The sequence below is a fragment of the Schistosoma haematobium genome, chromosome ZW (assembly GCF_000699445.3).
Source record: "Schistosoma haematobium chromosome ZW, whole genome shotgun sequence".
In the NCBI taxonomy this organism is placed as follows: domain Eukaryota; kingdom Metazoa; phylum Platyhelminthes; class Trematoda; order Strigeidida; family Schistosomatidae; genus Schistosoma; species Schistosoma haematobium.
The window spans coordinates 372,245-391,471 of NC_067195.1; the positions used below are offsets into that span (position 1 = coordinate 372,245).

At 34.5% G+C, this 19,227-nt stretch overlaps 1 protein-coding gene across 1 annotated transcript in view; it reads left to right on the forward strand.

Moving 5' to 3' along the window:
• MS3_00002536 (uncharacterized protein) overlaps positions 1–19,227 on the forward strand; it is a 103,239-nt gene that overhangs the window by 31,583 nt on the left and 52,429 nt on the right. The window contains exons 11-17 of the mRNA XM_051210134.1: positions 352–455; positions 2,848–2,929; positions 3,643–3,854; positions 5,516–5,749; positions 9,479–9,983; positions 12,367–12,688; positions 15,077–15,498. Coding sequence (XP_051070084.1) covers positions 352–455; positions 2,848–2,929; positions 3,643–3,854; positions 5,516–5,749; positions 9,479–9,983; positions 12,367–12,688; positions 15,077–15,498 — 1,881 coding nt within the window. The remainder of the gene's footprint in view (positions 1–351; positions 456–2,847; positions 2,930–3,642; positions 3,855–5,515; positions 5,750–9,478; positions 9,984–12,366; positions 12,689–15,076; positions 15,499–19,227) is intronic.

The window sequence follows — 19,227 nt, forward strand, 5'->3', positions numbered from 1 at the left end:
CTTTCTTCTTGTACTATATCCTTATATGTAATCTTTCTTTTGTATATTACTATCATTGAAATGACTACTTCTATGAATTTGGTGTTCATCTTGTTGTGCTAAAGAGTAAGGTGTAGCAACTTGAACCGATGCATATATGTACTTGATCCTACATTGTAGCTGATTGACTAACTGATTATTATGCATATCATTCATTTTCAACTACCTATTTCACTTCAATATCTTCAAGTTGATCTGTTAATATTGATTTAAACTGTTTATTGTAAACATTATTATCGTAGTAAACTTGTTATTAACACTATCTGAAATTGTATTCTTATTATGATTATATGTTTCTTCTTGTAAAAATAGGTTGAAAAACCAGATATTCTCCTTGGTGTTATATGTACTGCTTTACATATTGCAGATAATTGTTTAAAACAATTATTTCTTAATTATGAATTACATTTAGAAAGGTAAGAAAGTTTCAAGATTACACTGCATAGTTACATATGTATATGTATATGGAATTTAAAGTTTAGTTTATTTCAGATGCTATTGGTTATCTGTAGACCTGAAGGGGTTTACATGAATAAAATTGTTAAAACTGATCAATAATATGGTTGGTTGTATACTTCATAGTACTAATTGAACCCTATGGATCATCGGTTGTAATGTAGAGCAGAGCATCTACTTTCTATAGTCTGCAGGCTTTCGCATTGCTGATGAATCTCGACTGGGATTATATATAGGTTATATGGTTTTATGAACATTTTCCAATCATTTCACATGAAACAAAGTTCATTGTTATGTTCAGTTTAGTAGATTGATTAACACAGTAAGTTAATCGATGCCCCCAAATGCCCTGGTACGGCCGAGAGTGGGGAGAGTCCGCTCTCCCTCTCAAAATGCTCTCATATGGCCACGCGTATATAGCATCTATCTGGGAAGTCCTACTCACTGCCTTCTTGTGGCGTGGGTGTTGTTTACGAAAATGAGAGGACGAAAAGCGAATGTCCGGCGCTTTAACCGGATTCCAAACCAGTGGTGCACATGGGCTCCATTATCCTGCGGGAACAAATGGTGTATGAACCAATCGTTGGTCACCGGCTAAAATGGGACTGCATCTCCTTGCGATGCTCCACTGCCTTGTGGATCAGACCTCCAGGTCGAAGGCTCGGGAGTGTCCCACTAAGAAAACTGCCTGCTCTGGTTTGGGCACCCGGGCAGTATCACAACCCTCACACAAATCAAATGAGATTTGTGTTGTTCATATGTATTTGGTGCCTCATTGTACCAATATCTGTGTTAAAATAAATAATAAATAATCGATGTAATTCGAACTGCACAATGAGGACTAGGCAGTTTGAGATTGATAACTATTAAGTGATCAATTCATATATGAGTAGTCGTGCATTTCAAGGCTTGTCAGTTATATAAAACGTTGTGATTTTATTCTATTTAATTAATAAAGCCTGTCGATGTTCGTTATTTCTCCATACTCTGAAAAATTCTAGCCAATTTGTTGTATATGACGATTGAAGGTATATAGATTATTCGTCAGACATTCAAAGTTTACTGGATACACAATTGATAAATAGGCGTAGACTTTATTCAATTAAATTATTGTATCATTGAATAATTACTGTTTCACTACTTCTATCTAGAACTATATACCTAACCTTAAGATTATCCACTAGTCATTTTATTGAAGCCTCGTATTTCAGAAGCATTTATTACCAAATACACGTAATATATGAATATGTTTTAATGTCATGGACCAAATTACACAGTTTTAAATGACTAAAAAGTAAAAGATGATTACATTTTGTTTAACAATCTGATGTTGTTTCTATTCCGTTGGTAGTTCAATTAGGAAGAAAAGAAAGTTAAAATGCGATTTTTTTGTTGTTGTTAATAGTTTGTCACGCATCACGACTAATATGACTTCCAATGTAAGCCAAATTGTCAACATACGTGACCATTTCATACACATTGGTCAGTAATAAGGTGAACTTGATTTGTTCGAATGAGAAAAACCAATCTCAAACATTCTTATGCCTTATCCATTTTATAATGTTATGACTATACCAGTTTAAGCATTCAACCTTCAACTTAGTAGAATAATAAGTTAAAACTGAATGATGCATATTCACTTGGTGTTCTTTACTTGTATGAATAATACATATGCTGATAATATCTTTTCCAAAGGATGCTGATTTGTAATAAACACTTATTTATTTATTTGAACACATAGATTTTGGTACAAGGGGGCACCAAATACATATGCGCCACACAAATCTCATTTGATTTGTGTGAGGAATGTGATACTGCCCAGGTGCCCAAACCAAAGTAGGTGGTTTCCTTAGGGGGCCACACCCGGAGCCTTTGACTTAAAGGTCTAATCCACAAGACATTGAATCAACCTAAGGAGATGCAGTCCCATTGTAGCCGGTGACCAATAGTTCGTTCATACTCCATTTGTTCCTTCACGATACTGAAGCCCATGTGCACCATTGGTTTGGAATCAAGGTTTTTCAACTCACTTAGTTGGACTGTCCGTATCCACCTACCCGGTTAAGGCACCGAACATTCACTTTTCGTCCTCTCAATTCTGTAAACAAGACCCCCACCACGAGAAGGCAGTGAGTAGGACTTCCCTGTCAGAGGCTATATACGTGTGGCCCTGTGAGAGCATTTTGAGAGGAAGAGCGAACTCTCCCCACTCTCGGCCGTACCAGGGCATTTGGAAGCTGTGATAAACGTTTAACTTACCCAATTTACTACTGAATAGATTTTTATGATGTTCATAATTCTTACCGGTCATTCACTTCAATTTCCATTGTTTTTCTTACTAATTTCTTTTAGAGGTCAATTTCTACCCTCAAAAACTCTGACAAATAGTGTTGATGTAACTCTGGTATCAGATTCTACGAAATATGTTGTTAAAGTAACTGTCGTTTTTCTTCTTTTTTTACAGTTATGTTAGATATTTTTAGATAATTAGTATCTTTATTTTCAGTATACAGAAAGAATTCACTTTTTAATGCGTAGGTTAAGTTGCATGTGATGCCATTTCATTGAGACATGTCTGCTCAGACTAATGAATTATTTCAGTTTTAGGAATTAGATGTGAGTGAGTACACTACGGTTTATTGAAATTCAAGTTTTAAACTGATGATCATCACTGTATTGATGAATGTCGTTATCTGCTAGGGAGTAGTTTGAATTGGATTAGTCAACCTATGTTGAATTTATAGATTTCATGTACTGATCACTCTTCGATCATTTCAATCTAGACATGATCACCATCAATTATTTATATATAATTATTTTCTTACATGTAATAAATATTTTGTCTCATCTACAGTATGTCCTATGTGCAATAGTGTGAGGTAATTTCTGTTCCTAACCAACTTCAAATCCAGTTCACTCAGTATCATCTAGTCAAAAAAGTCGTTATTGAGTTATTCCTGCCGTAAACTATCTCCTGTAAAACCAAGATATTGAAATCAACACTTCAATGATGAGTAGTAACAAATTTTACGTTTGTCTATTGCTTAGTACTGATTTAATTCTAGTTATTAGGTTAACTTCACGTCTACTGTTTCTTATAACCGAGTACATTTTTTGTTGTTGTGATATCGTGATTTATATACTTAGGTTCTACGTACTGGACCATCAAACTTTAGTCTTATCTGTTGTGATACTGTATTAGATTTCGAAGTGCATCGTGTACCTGGTGATGGTTTATTAATTTGTCATGAAGCTGCTAGCTATATGACTTATTGTCATGAAGAATCTCAAGGTTACCGCACGGTAATTAACAATCGTACGATGATGTTGTGTAAAGAAACTGATCCAACTGTTTTACGGTATGTTTTGCGATTTCAATAAATGTTTGTGTATGTTGTTGATTTTTATTAACATAGAGAATTGAAACCTTAAACTAGTTTTATAACAATGTAACTTATCTGGGTATTATGAATAGTAGACTAGCTTTGAGGATACGCACTGAAATCTTACTGTTCATCTATATTTTATTACACCCTCAAATGCTTCGATACGGCCGAGGGTGGAGATAGTCAGCTCTCCCTCTCGAAAGTCACTGTCGGGGAAGTCCTATTGGCGGCCGCGGTGTTGTTCACGAAAATGAGAAAACGGAAAGCGAATATCTGGCGCTTTAACTTCGTTGGTTGATGTGGGGAGTCCACCTGGGGGGGAGTTGGAAAACCCTGATACCAAATCAATGGTGCATATGGGCTCCAGGATCTTGAGGGAACAAAAGGCGTATGAACTTATTATTAGTCATAAATAGAATGATTTGTATGGCGCTTATGTATTTGGTGACCCCTTGTACCAATATCTATGTGTTTAAATAAATAAATGTATTATTGCATTTCAAAACACACTTACGGTGTGAAATAAACGCCTTAAGCAACAAAATATGTCGTTATTCATGATGTACATCTCCAATCAAGTATGAAATACTTTGAAAACTCATCAGTGTCAAAGTTTATTCTAAAGTAATTGTCAGCATCGACAACATGATTATATTGAGATTTCCTTCAGTCTAAATATATTGGTTGTTGAAGAAATCTTCATATCAGTACGAAGCTCAGCTTAGCTTTTGTTCGTCTACTCTTCCCTTGAGAGACTACCAAAGAGTAAGAATACTGTTCATTCGTTTCTTGTATATTATGGTACAACTTTGAGGTGTGTTTTTTTTTAAAGAGACTATCTTTGGTTACATGTATTTTATAATGTTTTCACAAAGCACTGTTTTCGTACATTATAAAGAATGTTAATCTTAAGTGTAAAATGTCAGTTAAGTGGGATAAGTCGGTTGTTGATAAGGCACGTATTACAATCTTTTATGAATTTTAAGTGCATTAGACGTTATTTTCTCCACCTGGTCTGATATACTACTTTGCTTAAGATTGTGATAGTGCAAGTGAATGGGTGGAACGATGACGACAGAACATCATTACATGAATATGTTCGAGATTCAAACCTCATTCCAATTTCAATTCGAAGAGTTGGGAAATATTATTATTTCTTAGATAAATAGTGTCTCTCAATAAACAAGTACATAAATATTTACATATTAGGTATGTAAATTGGTAATACCTCCCTCAATTCATTTATCCATACTACTTGTTAAACAGTAGATTGTATATTTTCGTCATTTCATGCAAGATATAAACACTTTGTGAAATAAGTTATATTGCATAATTTTATTTTAAAAATACAACTTGGGCAATGTCACTTTCCTTTAATCTGACTATGATACGACTTAGTGTGTCCCAGTAACGTTTTGACTGACAATTCGTTTTCAGCTACTCATAGTTCAATGCTCAGAAGCTTTCAGTAACTTCAATACTCCTATTCAGCCATAAAAAAAAACAATACAACTTAAGTAATGTCAGCTTAATTGTTATTGTAAATCTTTCTTTTGCTTTGTATATACTTTCATGAAAGTATGTTATTTGTGACATTCTTGCTACAACATTAGATAATTTTATATTCTAATTAGATCTCATTCTGCTGGAAAACTTCTTCAATATTGTGTTACTGAAGGATCACATGTTTGTGCAAATGAAGTATATGCTCTTATTGAAGTAATGAAAATGATATTTGAACTACGTGTTCCAACATCAGGTATTATCACTTTGAAACGTATTCCTGGAGCTATTCTTGAACCTGGTACAGAATTGGCTCGTATTGAATTAGATGAATCGAGTCAATTGAAACCTTTACAAATATTCAAGTTAGTTGATATTATCCATAAGTAATGAAAAAGCTTTATCACTGAAAAGACCTTTTGTATTATTAATTATGGTTCTGTGCGAGAAATCCTTACTAATTTCCAGATGGAATCAGACTGACAAATTGATTAGGGAATGCAATGTACAAGATTTTATTGGTGAGACTATAATTTATAGATGACCTTTGAACAACGCTAGACTGATCTTGAGAGCGTCCTTGTTATTAACCTGGACTAAATGAGAATTATAAATTTGTATGAGGAATTAGAATTAGAATTTACAGTTGATGATTAAGTTTAGGAATTAGATTTCGGGTTTTCATCACCAAATTGACATCAGCTATAATTCCAAAGTTTTATTTATCCTAATGGATGGATGAACTTCGCGCCAAAATCTAAGACCTGTTAATCTTATACGTAATTGGTTCGTTCATAAATTATAGTCTCGTTGTAACAAGTTTATTCTCTAATATGATTTCAATGTGTCATGATATTTATCTTATTCGATGGAAATCCGAAAAGATAATAACACATTTATCATTCTTTTTTATTATTATTTTATATTCATTCATACTGTAAAATTCAATAAGAAAAACAGTCCTATTACCATTTTAACGTTTAGCAATTGTCATATTAGACGTGACCTGTTGATTTTTGTTTCAATAACCCGTGTATTTATATTTATATTATTTATATAGATGTACTGGTACTGCCGAGAGTGGGAAGAGTCCGCTGTCTCTCTCCAAATGCTCTCACATGGCCACGCGTATATAGCCACTCCTAGAGAAGTCCTACTCACTGTTTTCTCACAGTGTGGGTGTTGTTTACGAAATTGAAGGGATAGAAAGTGAATGTCTGGCACTTTAACCGGGTTGATGGACACGTAGAGTCCACCTAGGAGAGTTGGAAAACCTTGATTCCAAACCAATGGTGCACATAGGCTTCAGTACCCTAAGGAAACAAATGGCGTATGAACCAACCGTTGGTCACCGGCTAGGATAGGACTGCATCTCCTTATGGTGCATCACTGCCTTGTGGATTAGACCTTTAGGTCAAAGGCTCCGAGTGTAACCCCCTAAGGAAACCATCTGCTTCGGTTTTGGCACTCGGGCAGTATCACATCCCTCTCACAAATCCAATGAGATTTGTATGGCGCATATGTATTTGATACCTCATTGTACCAATATCTATGTGTTCAAATAAAATAAAATATTTATATCCATTACATAAATAGTTCCATATAAAGCTTTAAAAACACCCTTAATCAATATTGTATCTATTCTATAGGCCAATAATAAGTTTGTTTACATTTGACAATATAATGTAATATAAATTAAACAAGATTATATTGATGATGATTATTATCATAGTAATGTATTCATTTTTAACTATGAATCTATAGTCTATAATGAACATATAACAGTCCTAATGTAATTTTACAATTCGATTGATAATATAGGTCCATCTATTGTTGTTGTTGTTGTTGTGGTTGTTGTTGTTATTGTTTAACAAATGATAAAATAAGGTATAGTGGTAGTCAAAACTAATTAAGTTAACATGAATGGTACCATACAATGTTTGTTCTTGCTTTTTTTTTAAAAAAAAAAAACAAAAGTAAAAGAAGAAGACGAAGAAGGAGTTATGTTCTTCTTTTCGTCTATGTAAAATATCACAACAACCAAATACATTAGGATACAATTATTATATTTACAAAATTGATTTAAATATAACCAATTTACACACATTGTTACTAAGATTGAATTGTTCTTTTGCTGTTGTTGTTGTTGTTGTTATTCTGATTAATGAATAATGTCAATACTTAGATGGATCATTTTATGTAGTAAGCCTTAGTCAGATCCATTGGTAATACTTATTTTATTGAATCAAATTTATCATCTCCAGGTCAACTTCATATAGAATATCCATGTTGATGTGTATACAATCACCGATAGGTGTTTTATTTAATTATTGTAATAAACTATAGAAATCCAATCTTTGTATTGGATATAATGCCCTGATATGTCCGAGAGTGAGACGAGTCAGCTCTCTCTCTCTCTCTCTCTCTCTCTCTCTCTCTCTCTCTCTCTCTCGAAATGGTCTAAATTGGCCACGTGCATACAATCACTGATAAGGAAATCCTATTCACTGCCTTCTCGTGGCAGAAGAGGGTTCTTTATGCAATTAAGATGACGGAAAGCGTATAACGGAAAAATGTATAACTCATATGTATGTGTTCATGGTGTTTTTGCATTCTCTAAGCTAAATGATTTGATTGCATAAACTTTATATTCATTCTGAACAAAATATTAAACACTTTACTTCAACAATTATCGAGGTGTTTTTTTTCTTAATTACTCCAGTGACACTAAATCAATTCATTTCGATGACCTTATTTATGATTTGTAGTGAAGATTGTAGATTTAGGAAATTCTAAGTATGTTATGATAGTTTTTAGAATTACGACGTTCATGTCGATCCTCGTTCGATATATTTTTTGAGAAAGATCCAGTTTATTGATCCATATGGAAAAATTCGATCAATCTAACTGACAGAGGTCAACGGAACAGAATGTTTACCGCAAAGGCTAAGATAAATGAAAACAACAAACCTATGAAAACATCTAGTTATATATATATATATACAATATCATCAGAACGATGACTTGATTTAGAGTTTATGGAAATTTCTTTAAAGTCACTTGTACATAGAGTTAACAGTGATATAGTTGTCCAAAAGAACAATACAAGGCTCATGATCGAATTAAACACCTGACAGAGCTCAACACCACTAAAAAACACTCATATATTCTCTCCGTGTGTTGATGCAGATATCATATTCTGAGCTTCGTAATATTATATTAGTTTGAACTGTAGGGATAAAATATCCAAGTATTACATAATATATGTACTTCAAAATAAGTAATATCATCCTATGATGTTTTCCAATTGAGTCACATTTTTAACTTACTTACTTATGCCTGTTACTCCGAATCGAGCATAGGCCGCCGACCAGCATTCTCCAACCCACTCTGTCCTGGGCCTTCTTTTCTAGTTCCATCCAATTTTTGTTCATTCCTTTCATGTCTATCTCCATTTCTCGGCGTAATGTGTTCTTTGGTCTTCCTCTTTTTTTTGACCTTGAGGATTCTAAGTGAGGGCTTGTCTTGTGACGCAGTTGGGTACTTTCCTCAATATGTGTCTTATCCACTTTAAGTGCTTTTCCTGATTTCTTCCTCCGCTGGAATTTGTTTTGTTCTCTCCTACAGTAGGTTGTTGCTAATAGTGTCTGGCCAACGGATCTGAAGTATTTTGCGTAGACAACTGTTAATAAACACTTGTATCTTCTGGATGATGGCTTTCGTAGTTGTGCAAGTTTCTGCCTCATACAGAAGAATTGTCTTGACATTTGTATTGAAATTACTGACCTTGGTGTTGGTTGACAGACAGTTGTTTTGAGTTCCAGATGTTGATCAGTTGTAGATGTGTTGCTCTTGCTTTTCCGATCAACGCCTTCACATCTGCATCAGATTCACCGTGTTCATCAATGATGCTGCCTAAATATGTAAAGGCTTTTTTCATCTTCCAAATCATCTCTGTCAATTGTGATCGGATTGGTGCATGCTAACGCTAACCAGAGTCACATTTAGTTTTTTTTCTAAAATACAAATTGCCAATATCATCATCGTATGTCGTTTTATTTCATAATTTATTTCACTTACCTTTTGTTTCTTAGTGGTCCCTTCACTTTACCTACTGAATACAGTAGTGATATTAGTCAGCCATCATCTTCATCATCATCATCATATTCTCGAAAATTATTGTTTCTTCCACAATCTAATATGGTTTATTCATCTACAAATAATATTTATCAATCATCTACACAATCAATTGAAGAGATCAAATCAAATATTCCTCAGCATTTAATTAATGATTGGAAATGTCTTAATACAAAGTCACATTGTCTAATTGATTCATTATCATCTAATAACAATGGTATTAGTACTGGATCAAATGACGATTCAATGTGTATGCTTACGAATTCATTATCATCGAATTCAGCTTCTTCAACTACAAATGGAAAATTACATTTACAATTTACTCAATTATTAGCATCATTAGAACAAATTTTATTTGGTTATTGTTTATGTGAACCATATTTTAGTAAATCATTAATGAAAACTTTAAATCAATTTCTTACATTGTTATATAATCCACGTTTACCACTTCATGAATTACAAGTTAGTTATTGAAATTTTTTTTCTTGGTTTATACTTTACTACACACTACTACACTACAACGTAGGACCTGGCACATATGTGCATCGGTCCAGGTTGCCATACCGCATTAGCACAACGAGATGAACACCGAATTCATAAAAGTAGTTAATTCAGAGGTGGTGGTGATATATAAAAGAAAGATTGCAATAAGGATATAGTACAGGAAGAAAGAATTAGTTGGTAGAAAGAAAGATATGAAGCAATTTTAATCTCTTAGTTTAAGGGAACACAGAGAGTGTATACACCGACGCCATTGTGATCGATTCTGAGCCATGTCACCAACAGTCTCCAACCATCGGTTACGAAAGTCACGCGGACCCCAACCAAGTAGTCTGTATCTACCAACATGGCTCAGACTAGAAGTTGGTGTCTTCAACCACTGATGCCACATTAAAATCAATCATGTATCGGTAGTCAGTCAGTCAGTCAACAACAATGTATATGATCAGGTACATATATGCATCGGTTCAAGTTGTTACATCTTACTCATTAGCACAACAAGATCAACATCAAATTCATAGAAGGAGTTACTTTGATCGATTCTGAGCCATGTCACCAACAGTCTCCAACCACTGGTTACAATAGTCACGCGGACCCCGACCAAGTAGTCTGCATCTACCAACATGACTGAGACTACAAGTTAGTGACTCCAAGCACTGATGCCATGTTTTGGTTTGCCCACCCCTAACTTTCTTCCAACCATCTCCAACACCGGTTAGTATTGCACGTCGTGGTAATCGGTGTTCAGGCATACGTAACACGTGGCCCAACCATCTCAGTCGATGAACATTCACAACTTCATCAACTGATTTACCATCGTTCCCTAATACCCTGTGTCTAACCTCAATATTACTTTATTGCTTGTTGATTATCTTTTTCATTGTTGTATTAATTACGTCTTTCATGGGTATTAAAGTTTAAATACACTAAGTTGTTGAAGGAAACATTTGACTTAGATTCCGCATTAGTTTGGATTGATCAACTTAGAGTTTTTTTAGTCTTGATGGAATTAATGTTTCCCATGAGATTCTAACTGAATTCAACAATCAGGGAAGTTACTATACACTGATTCCTGTTGTGATTTTGCTTCACGTATGACAGAGATATTTACATTGATTGATCATTGTTTGGTAATTATTATTATCACGTTTATTAGGTCTTTATTACTGATCAAGTTGTAATGTGTTTATTAATTAAACTGTCTCGATATCTCGTGCTCTACATCATGGTTTAAAGTCAGTTGAAAGGAAGAGTGAACGAATACTCGGTTGCGGACAGCTAATTTATTGTTTATTAAAAAACTACCGTGTTGATTGGTAAATTGTGATAACCTGGAAGCACTGAACGCCCATTCCGTCCTACTGTGGGACTCCTCAGCAGTGTGCTTCCACGACCTCGCCTCCTGCGAGTCTCGAACCCAGGACCTACTAGTTTCGCGCGCGAGCACTTAACCACTAGGCCACTGGGCCGACATCCTATGGTGTTAATGTTTAACTTCAACTAATCCACGAAAATGAGCGACACATCCACAACAGATCTAGTTGAACTCCACTGGTCACTACTTCTCATGATCTAAACTATTGAAATGACTATAATATCCACAAAACCCATCTGATATTAAAATGTGATAATCATACATTAAATACTTAATTTTTGAATCCTCCATCAGTTATCCTTTACATCTTTTATGATTGTTTCAATACTCAACTCCTTTTTCTAATGTTCTTCAGTTCAATCTTCTCAACCTGTTTTTGAACATGCATTCTACTTTTGATCGGTGTTACATACTACTTATTTGGATAGACATAAGATTATAACTATTAAGTTCAAGTCTTTATTTATATAAGTTCAGTCAGTCAAATGATATTCAGTTAATTCCAATGTAAATTGTTAACCTTAACAGGAATAAATAATAGTAATCTTTTTATATTCAGTTCATTGTCATAATGTAAGAACATATTTTATATGGACTAAGGTTAATCACATTAACATTATATCTATAGTGATTATCATAAACTGCTTAGATCAAAATATGATTGATCAATAATTGAAAATAACAAACTAAATTGAATTGTGCCAAAAACGATTGTGTTTTAGTCTGTTAGTTATGAAGAGGTTCACAGATTCATTCAATATGACTTAAACATATGATTTCTATTCAAATCATGGATCTATCTCATTTAGGCCATTATCTCGAAGCTAGAAGCATTGAATGGCCGTTCCGTCCTAGTTATTAACCTCCTTATCGTTAGCGTATAGAAATACGCGTCCATAATATTGAAACAAAACAAATAATTATTGTACAATTTTGTTAATATACATTTCTATTTTCATTGTATTCTAGGATACATTAGCACATTTAAAAGGTCAATTACCACCTAACATGGAAAAATCTTTACGTCATCATGCTAAACTGTATGCAGATCAAGCTACATCTGTATTAGCTAATTTTCCTTCAGAAGCAATTTTACAAATAACAGATGAATATTTAAAACAAATTAATCCTGGACAATCAACAGATTGTTCTGTACTAGAATTTCAACGTATTACTCAACGTTTAATTGATTTAGCAGAACGTTATAAACATGGTCTTCGTGGTCATACTGTTCGTGTTATCTCTCAATTATTCATGGGTTATGTTGTTATTGAAAAACACTTTCAACATGGTTAGTTAAATTTATTGTTTTATTATTGTGTTATAATTAAAAAATCATGTTCTCAATAATACAGTTGATTATGAATACAGTGGTCTTGAGTGTTGTTAGAGGTATGAGGGCGGTTATCACTTTCCGGTTGCCCACACCGTGAAAGGGTTCTTCTGGAGGTACCTGGAAAGGAAATTGGATTAGAGGTGGTCTTAGTGACCTGAGAGAGTGACCACAGTGCCCAAGGGACAACTGCTTGAGGTCGGTCACACACGACGTTTTTATGAGTAATTTTTGTGTTAGCTCTGTACTTGTTGAAACCTTACCGGCGGAGACGGATATCAGTGGGATAAGGAGAGGTGTGCATTTTTAGGTTCGACCTTTTCTAAACCCACCCACCCCTCCTTGTGGGAAGGCAGCATCGCTGTCATTCTGGTTGTCTGAAGGAAACATCTTACTGCTGTCACACCACTGTACAGTTAACAGTACGACTTCGCCTTCGGACTTTGGGTTTGTTGCTTTTAGTGTTACTGCTCTTCAACCGACCTATCTGACATGGTAGGACCTTGAGGAACGATTGTTGCAGCCAGTATAGCTCGTTTCCTTCATAATGATAGGCAAGCCTGACCACCACGTCAAAGTAGCAACAACAGTCGGGGTTCTCAATAATAAAGTCTATTAGTTTACATTAAACTTTTGAGAATGTTTCCCAGTAAATTCGGTCTAATTTTCAATTTCTGTCTTCAAACCACTTATAATATTGAAGTCGATTATTTGCTCTTACTATGACATAATAATACCATTTTTATCTTCAACAGAATTCTATACCATCGTATGTTCCCATTCTGCTTCTTTAATTATATTTGATAGTGATAATCATTTAAAGTGGGAGACTATGAATATTCTACAATAAATTACAGCTACCTACTTACTTACTTATGCTTGTTACTTCGAATCGAGCATAGGCCGCCGACCAGCATTCTCCAACCCACTCTGTCCTGGGCCTTCTTTTCTAGTTCCATCCAATTTTTGTTCATTCCTTTCATGTCTATCTCCATTTCTCGGCGTAATGTGTTCTTTGGTCTTCCTCTTTTTTTTGACCTTGAGGATTCTAAGTGAGGGCTTGTCTTGTGACGCAGTTGGGTACTTTCCTCAATATGTGTCTTATCCACTTTAAGTGCTTTTCCTGATTTCTTCCTCCGCTGGAATTTGTTTTGTTCTCTCCTACAGTAGGTTGTTGCTAATAGTGTCTGGCCAACGGATCTGAAGTATTTTGCGTAGACAACTGTTAATAAACACTTGTATCTTCTGGATGATGGCTTTCGTAGTTGTTCAATGGATAGTGACAGATACATCCAACTGAGGAGTTCTAAAACATATTTCCTGGATTCCACTGCTAGTCAATATCCATCTTTCCTTATAAAGCTTATGACTTCAGGCAATATGTCCTACTGCTGAATATCTTATACGTTTTACTTTTTTTTCAATTTTCAGCTCTTTTTCTATACACTATTGATTAATATTGAATTATCTGTAGATAGGTTCTACATCTTTTATATTCACATACAGGATCTCAGTTAAAGGTTTTCGTTTCAATTTGAACGTGTCAGTAATGAATTCCTACCGGTGTCCAATAATTATTTGATTTGAGTTAATATTTGTTTTATGAAATATATCGTCAGTTTACGAGTTGTGGTGATTGTTCGAATCCCGCGAGCAGGATCGTGGATGCGCACTGCTGAGGGGTCCCACAATAGGACGAAATGGCCGTCCAGTGCTTCCAGGTTTTCAATGGTGGTCTAACATCAATCGGTTCATGATCTCAATCAAAAGAAAACACATCGTCATCTATTCTCCAGAAATTATTTGAAAACAACACTGATTTCCTTTGTTTTCATTCTTTTTTTCCACCTTTGTATAACTAAACATACACTTTTTTAACCTACGTACAATTATCAATGAAAAAATTTGTTAAATATCTTATTTTACTGGTTGAAATCGTGAGTCACTGAAAACTAGACCACCAAAGGAAACCTGGAAACACTGAACGGCCGTTTCGTCCTAACATGGAGCTCCTCAGCAGTGCGCATCCACGACCCCGCCCCCCGCGCGATTTGAACGTAGGACCTAGCAGTCTCGCACCAGGCGCTTAACCAACTAGACCACTGAGCCGGCCGGCATCCAACGGTGTTAATGTCTAACTTCAACCAATCTACGAAGTTGCTGAGGTGTTCCATACTAAGACGAAACGGCTGTCCAGTGCTTCCAGGTTTTCCATGGTGGTCTAGCTTTAATTGACTCATGATTTCAACCAGTGAAATTTCTAAAATCTCCACAAAACCTCTTCTAAAAATATCTTATTGTTTTTATTGCATTCTTTCTTTCTTCTTTTTTTTGTCAATTTATCAGGTCAATATGATAAATGTATTCGTCATTTATTAGCTAAATGTCAAGGTTCAACTCTATGGGGTAATGCACCAAAATCTGGTATATGTCCTGGTGAAAATACAATTATTGAAGATGATTTATTAAATAATCTTACTTATCATTTAGTTCCATTTAATTTTCGTAATTTAATTCAACCAAATTCTATTACAGATATTGTTTCAGTGATATTTTCACATAGACAATTAACTATGAAAAATGTACTCATTATAAATCTTATTCATTCATTAGCTGAAAGACGTGAATTATGTATGACTGATCATTTACAAAGTTGTTTAAAAGCATTAACTGAATTAGGTGGTTCAAGAAATTCTAAAGTGGCATTAGCAGCTCGTCAATTACTTATTTCTGTTCAAACACCATCATATGAATTAAGACGAAATCAAGTAAGTAATATTTGAGTTAAAGTTATTGTGTTCTTATTTATTATTCATGTATGCAACATACTTTTTAGGAGGTCCTTCCCTTTGGATATCAATTAGACCGCACGATGTTGTCGATGGACTCATTACTTTAGTGGTCCGGGATCTGACTCCAGTTCGATTGTTAGTGAAGTACATATTATCAACTTAGATCGCGTTAGTGAATAACGAAATTAAACAAACCAAATACAAGAATGGATTTTTTTTGGATATTTTGTACAATCGTTGATCTAGACAAATGAGCGGAGAAATGAAGGGAAACGAAGATAGCGAAGCGAAATGACTGATGATGGAGAAGGCGTGTGAGCCAAATCAATTTAATCAAGCGTTAAACAATATTCATCGTCACACAAAAATAAGCTACAAACATATGATGAATAGGATAAGAAGTGTACACACATACGCTCATATGAAAACAGTCAGGGTTGATAAGTGAATAAGTGACGTGGTAAAGAATGTTACTCAAGAAGAATGAATAAATTGCCTTGTCCGAAAGCTAGAATAAGGTATATGAACTTAACACCATAACTGACACTACAAGTTCATCATGAGATGTTATTCTTAAATTGATAAAGAAAATGATTGTTATATGTTACGACTTGAGCATCTGAAAGTGCTAAACTGTTTTTTTTTTTTAGAAGAAAAAGGTTGTTCATCTTTCAATTATCTTAAAATTCAATTAATATCTAATTATCAGTTTAGGGGTTGTGGAGATTGTTACGTTTTTGATCGACATCATGAACAGATTGATGTTAGACCATGATTGAAAACCTGGAAGTACTGGACGACCGTTTCGTCCTATTGTGGGACTCCTCAGCGGCAGTGCGCATCCGCGATCCTGCCTATGGGATTCGAACCCAGGGCCTTCAGTCTCTCGCGCGAACGCTTAACTTACTGGACCACTGAGCCGGCATCTAATAGTGTTGATGTCTAACCTCAACCAATCCGTCCGGTGTTTCCAGGTTTTCAGTGGTGGTCTAACATCAATCGGTTGATGATCTTAATATCGAATTATCTGACTATTGTAAACCGATCACCTACTGTAGTTGATATTACTATTACTACGAGATTTATACTTATCAAACCTACTTTAAAAATATACTCTCTTCATCTTGATTCATTAGATTGACTATTTAATCATATAATGATGAGTGTATATGAATAGTTCTATTGTAATTGCAATGAAATGATCATTGTTCATCATTACCTTTATATTCACGTTACACATATATATGGCCCAACTGAATAGAATGAACATGTCCAATTAGAATCAATCTATTTAATGTAATCTCTTTTTCATATCTATTCACTTCAACTTTTTTTTTATTCCAATCAACCATATTTTCTGAGAAATTCTTTAATCATCATGTAGCAACTATCAAGTCTATTACCTTATATATACAATACAATGGTTCATTCAATGTTTTCAGGTCAATAATCTATATCATGTTTTACTTCTTTTTTTTCTTTTTCTTTCTTTCTTAAATATAAAAAAATAATCACTCAGTTAGTTACACATGCAAAATGTTTTATTCATAAATCTAATAGTTAAGGTTGATTCAATGAGTTATACATTTTGTTTTGTATCTTGAAGTGTCCAGATTCCTTTTTCTTTCCTTTTTTCTGGTTGTCACTGTACTATGCTTAACAGACACTAACAGTAACTAAGTGTGAGAATACATGAATAACCTTAGTAAACTATGATTGTGAATACATTCTTTTAATAGATATAAAAGATGACTGGAATTGATTAATATCATATCTGAATATCCGCTAATCTACATTCCTTTTTACAATCTCTTATTTATTGATTAGTAATGAGGTAATTCACTTTGGATTCACTCATATTTTGTACTAAATGTTGAAAATTGTTCAATTCAGTTCAATAATTCTATTCTTTATTTAGATACAGTAAATATAAGAAATAGAAGTATTCAGCTTAACTAAACAGACATATATATATATATATATATATATATATATATATATATATATATATTCCCGACTGTTGTTGCTACCTTGACGTGATGGTCGGGCTGGCCTATCATTATGAAGGAAACGAGCTATACTGCCTGCAACAATCGTTCCTCAAGGTCCTACCATGTCAGATAGGTCGGTTGAAGAGCAGTAACACTAAAAGCAACAAACCCAAAGTCCGAAGGCGAAGTCGTACTGCTAACTGTACAGTGGTGTGACATCAGTAAGCTGTTTCCTTCAGACAACCAGCATGACGGCGATGCTGCCTTCCCACAAGGAGGGGTGGGTGGGTTTAGAAAAGGTCGAACCTAAAAATGCACACCTCTCCTTATCCCACTGATATCCGTCTCCGCCGGTAAGGTTTCAACAAGTACAGAGCTAACACAAAAATTACTCATAAAAAGGTCACGCTCTCAGGTCACTAAGGCAACCGGAAAGTGATAACCGCCCTCATACCTCTAACAACACTCAAGACTTATTAATAAAATCTAACAATCAAATAGTGAATACGTAATTTGCAAAATGTCCACCAATTGTCTCATAACGACTCAGATTTCATTGTTCTTGCGTTTTCATACAAGTTGCATTTTATTTCCATTCTTTACTGTTCGATCCTCTTGTCTCTCTGTTGCCAGACCTTCTGTTCACGACTAACATTATATACTACTTATGTCAATATAAGTAGCGCACACCACAAGACAATCGAATCAATCTTCAAAATTATGATTAAATAGTTTAGCGTTAGGAATATTTAAAACATAAATTTATGCATTTGTCTTTAAACTACCGTTTTACTGTAACATATTTTTATACTTTCTTATTCCTTTAATGAAAGTAGATGAATGAGAGGGATTTCGATTTAGTTATAGTTATATAATATACCCTTGTGGGCCAAAGTAATTTTACATTGGTTTTCAGTAGAATCAGACGCTATCCAGACTTTCACGTGACAACCTAAACAGTATAACTCAATCCTCTTTAACAGGAGAGCCAGACACCGCCCAGGCTTAAACTTCATAACCCAAGCAGTACAGTTCAATCCCACTTCACAGAAGAACTAGATACTAAATCGGCTTTAACGCTACAATCTGAATAGTACGGCTCAATCCTGTGGCGCAATCATAGGGGTACCAAGCATCCTGCAGGACCATTCGCACCATTCATATACATATTCACGTCACATGTATAGTTATTCTGATCAATGATCACGTGAATCAATTATGCACAGTACGAACAGGCCAAAGTTGATCTATTCCGCTTAAACGATAGTCATACTCATTAATGTTAGCAATCACGACATGCCTTACAATATCCTAATGACAATAAGGTTTAAATCTGCTCTCTGTAAAGATGAAACACCTATATCTTCAACGACTTAACTAATCATTAAATAATACGTTCACTAAAATGCCAAAATTACCTAGTTTTACTCCTTAGCATAAATGCTCACTATTTAAGTCTCCTAAACTAATGCAAAACAATTACACAATGCTCTCGTTGGTTCCGTAGCTTAATCTGTCCATACGTTATGCTTAATCAAATTAGCAATAACCTCTTAAAATTTCTTTGAAGAAATTTTACTATTAATTATTATATTGTAAATATCATAATCAAATTATCTTATATTCATAATCAGTCAGTCAGCCAGTTACAACGTAAGGCCAAGCACATATATGCATCTGTCCAAGTTGCCAGACCTTACTAGCATAGCAACTA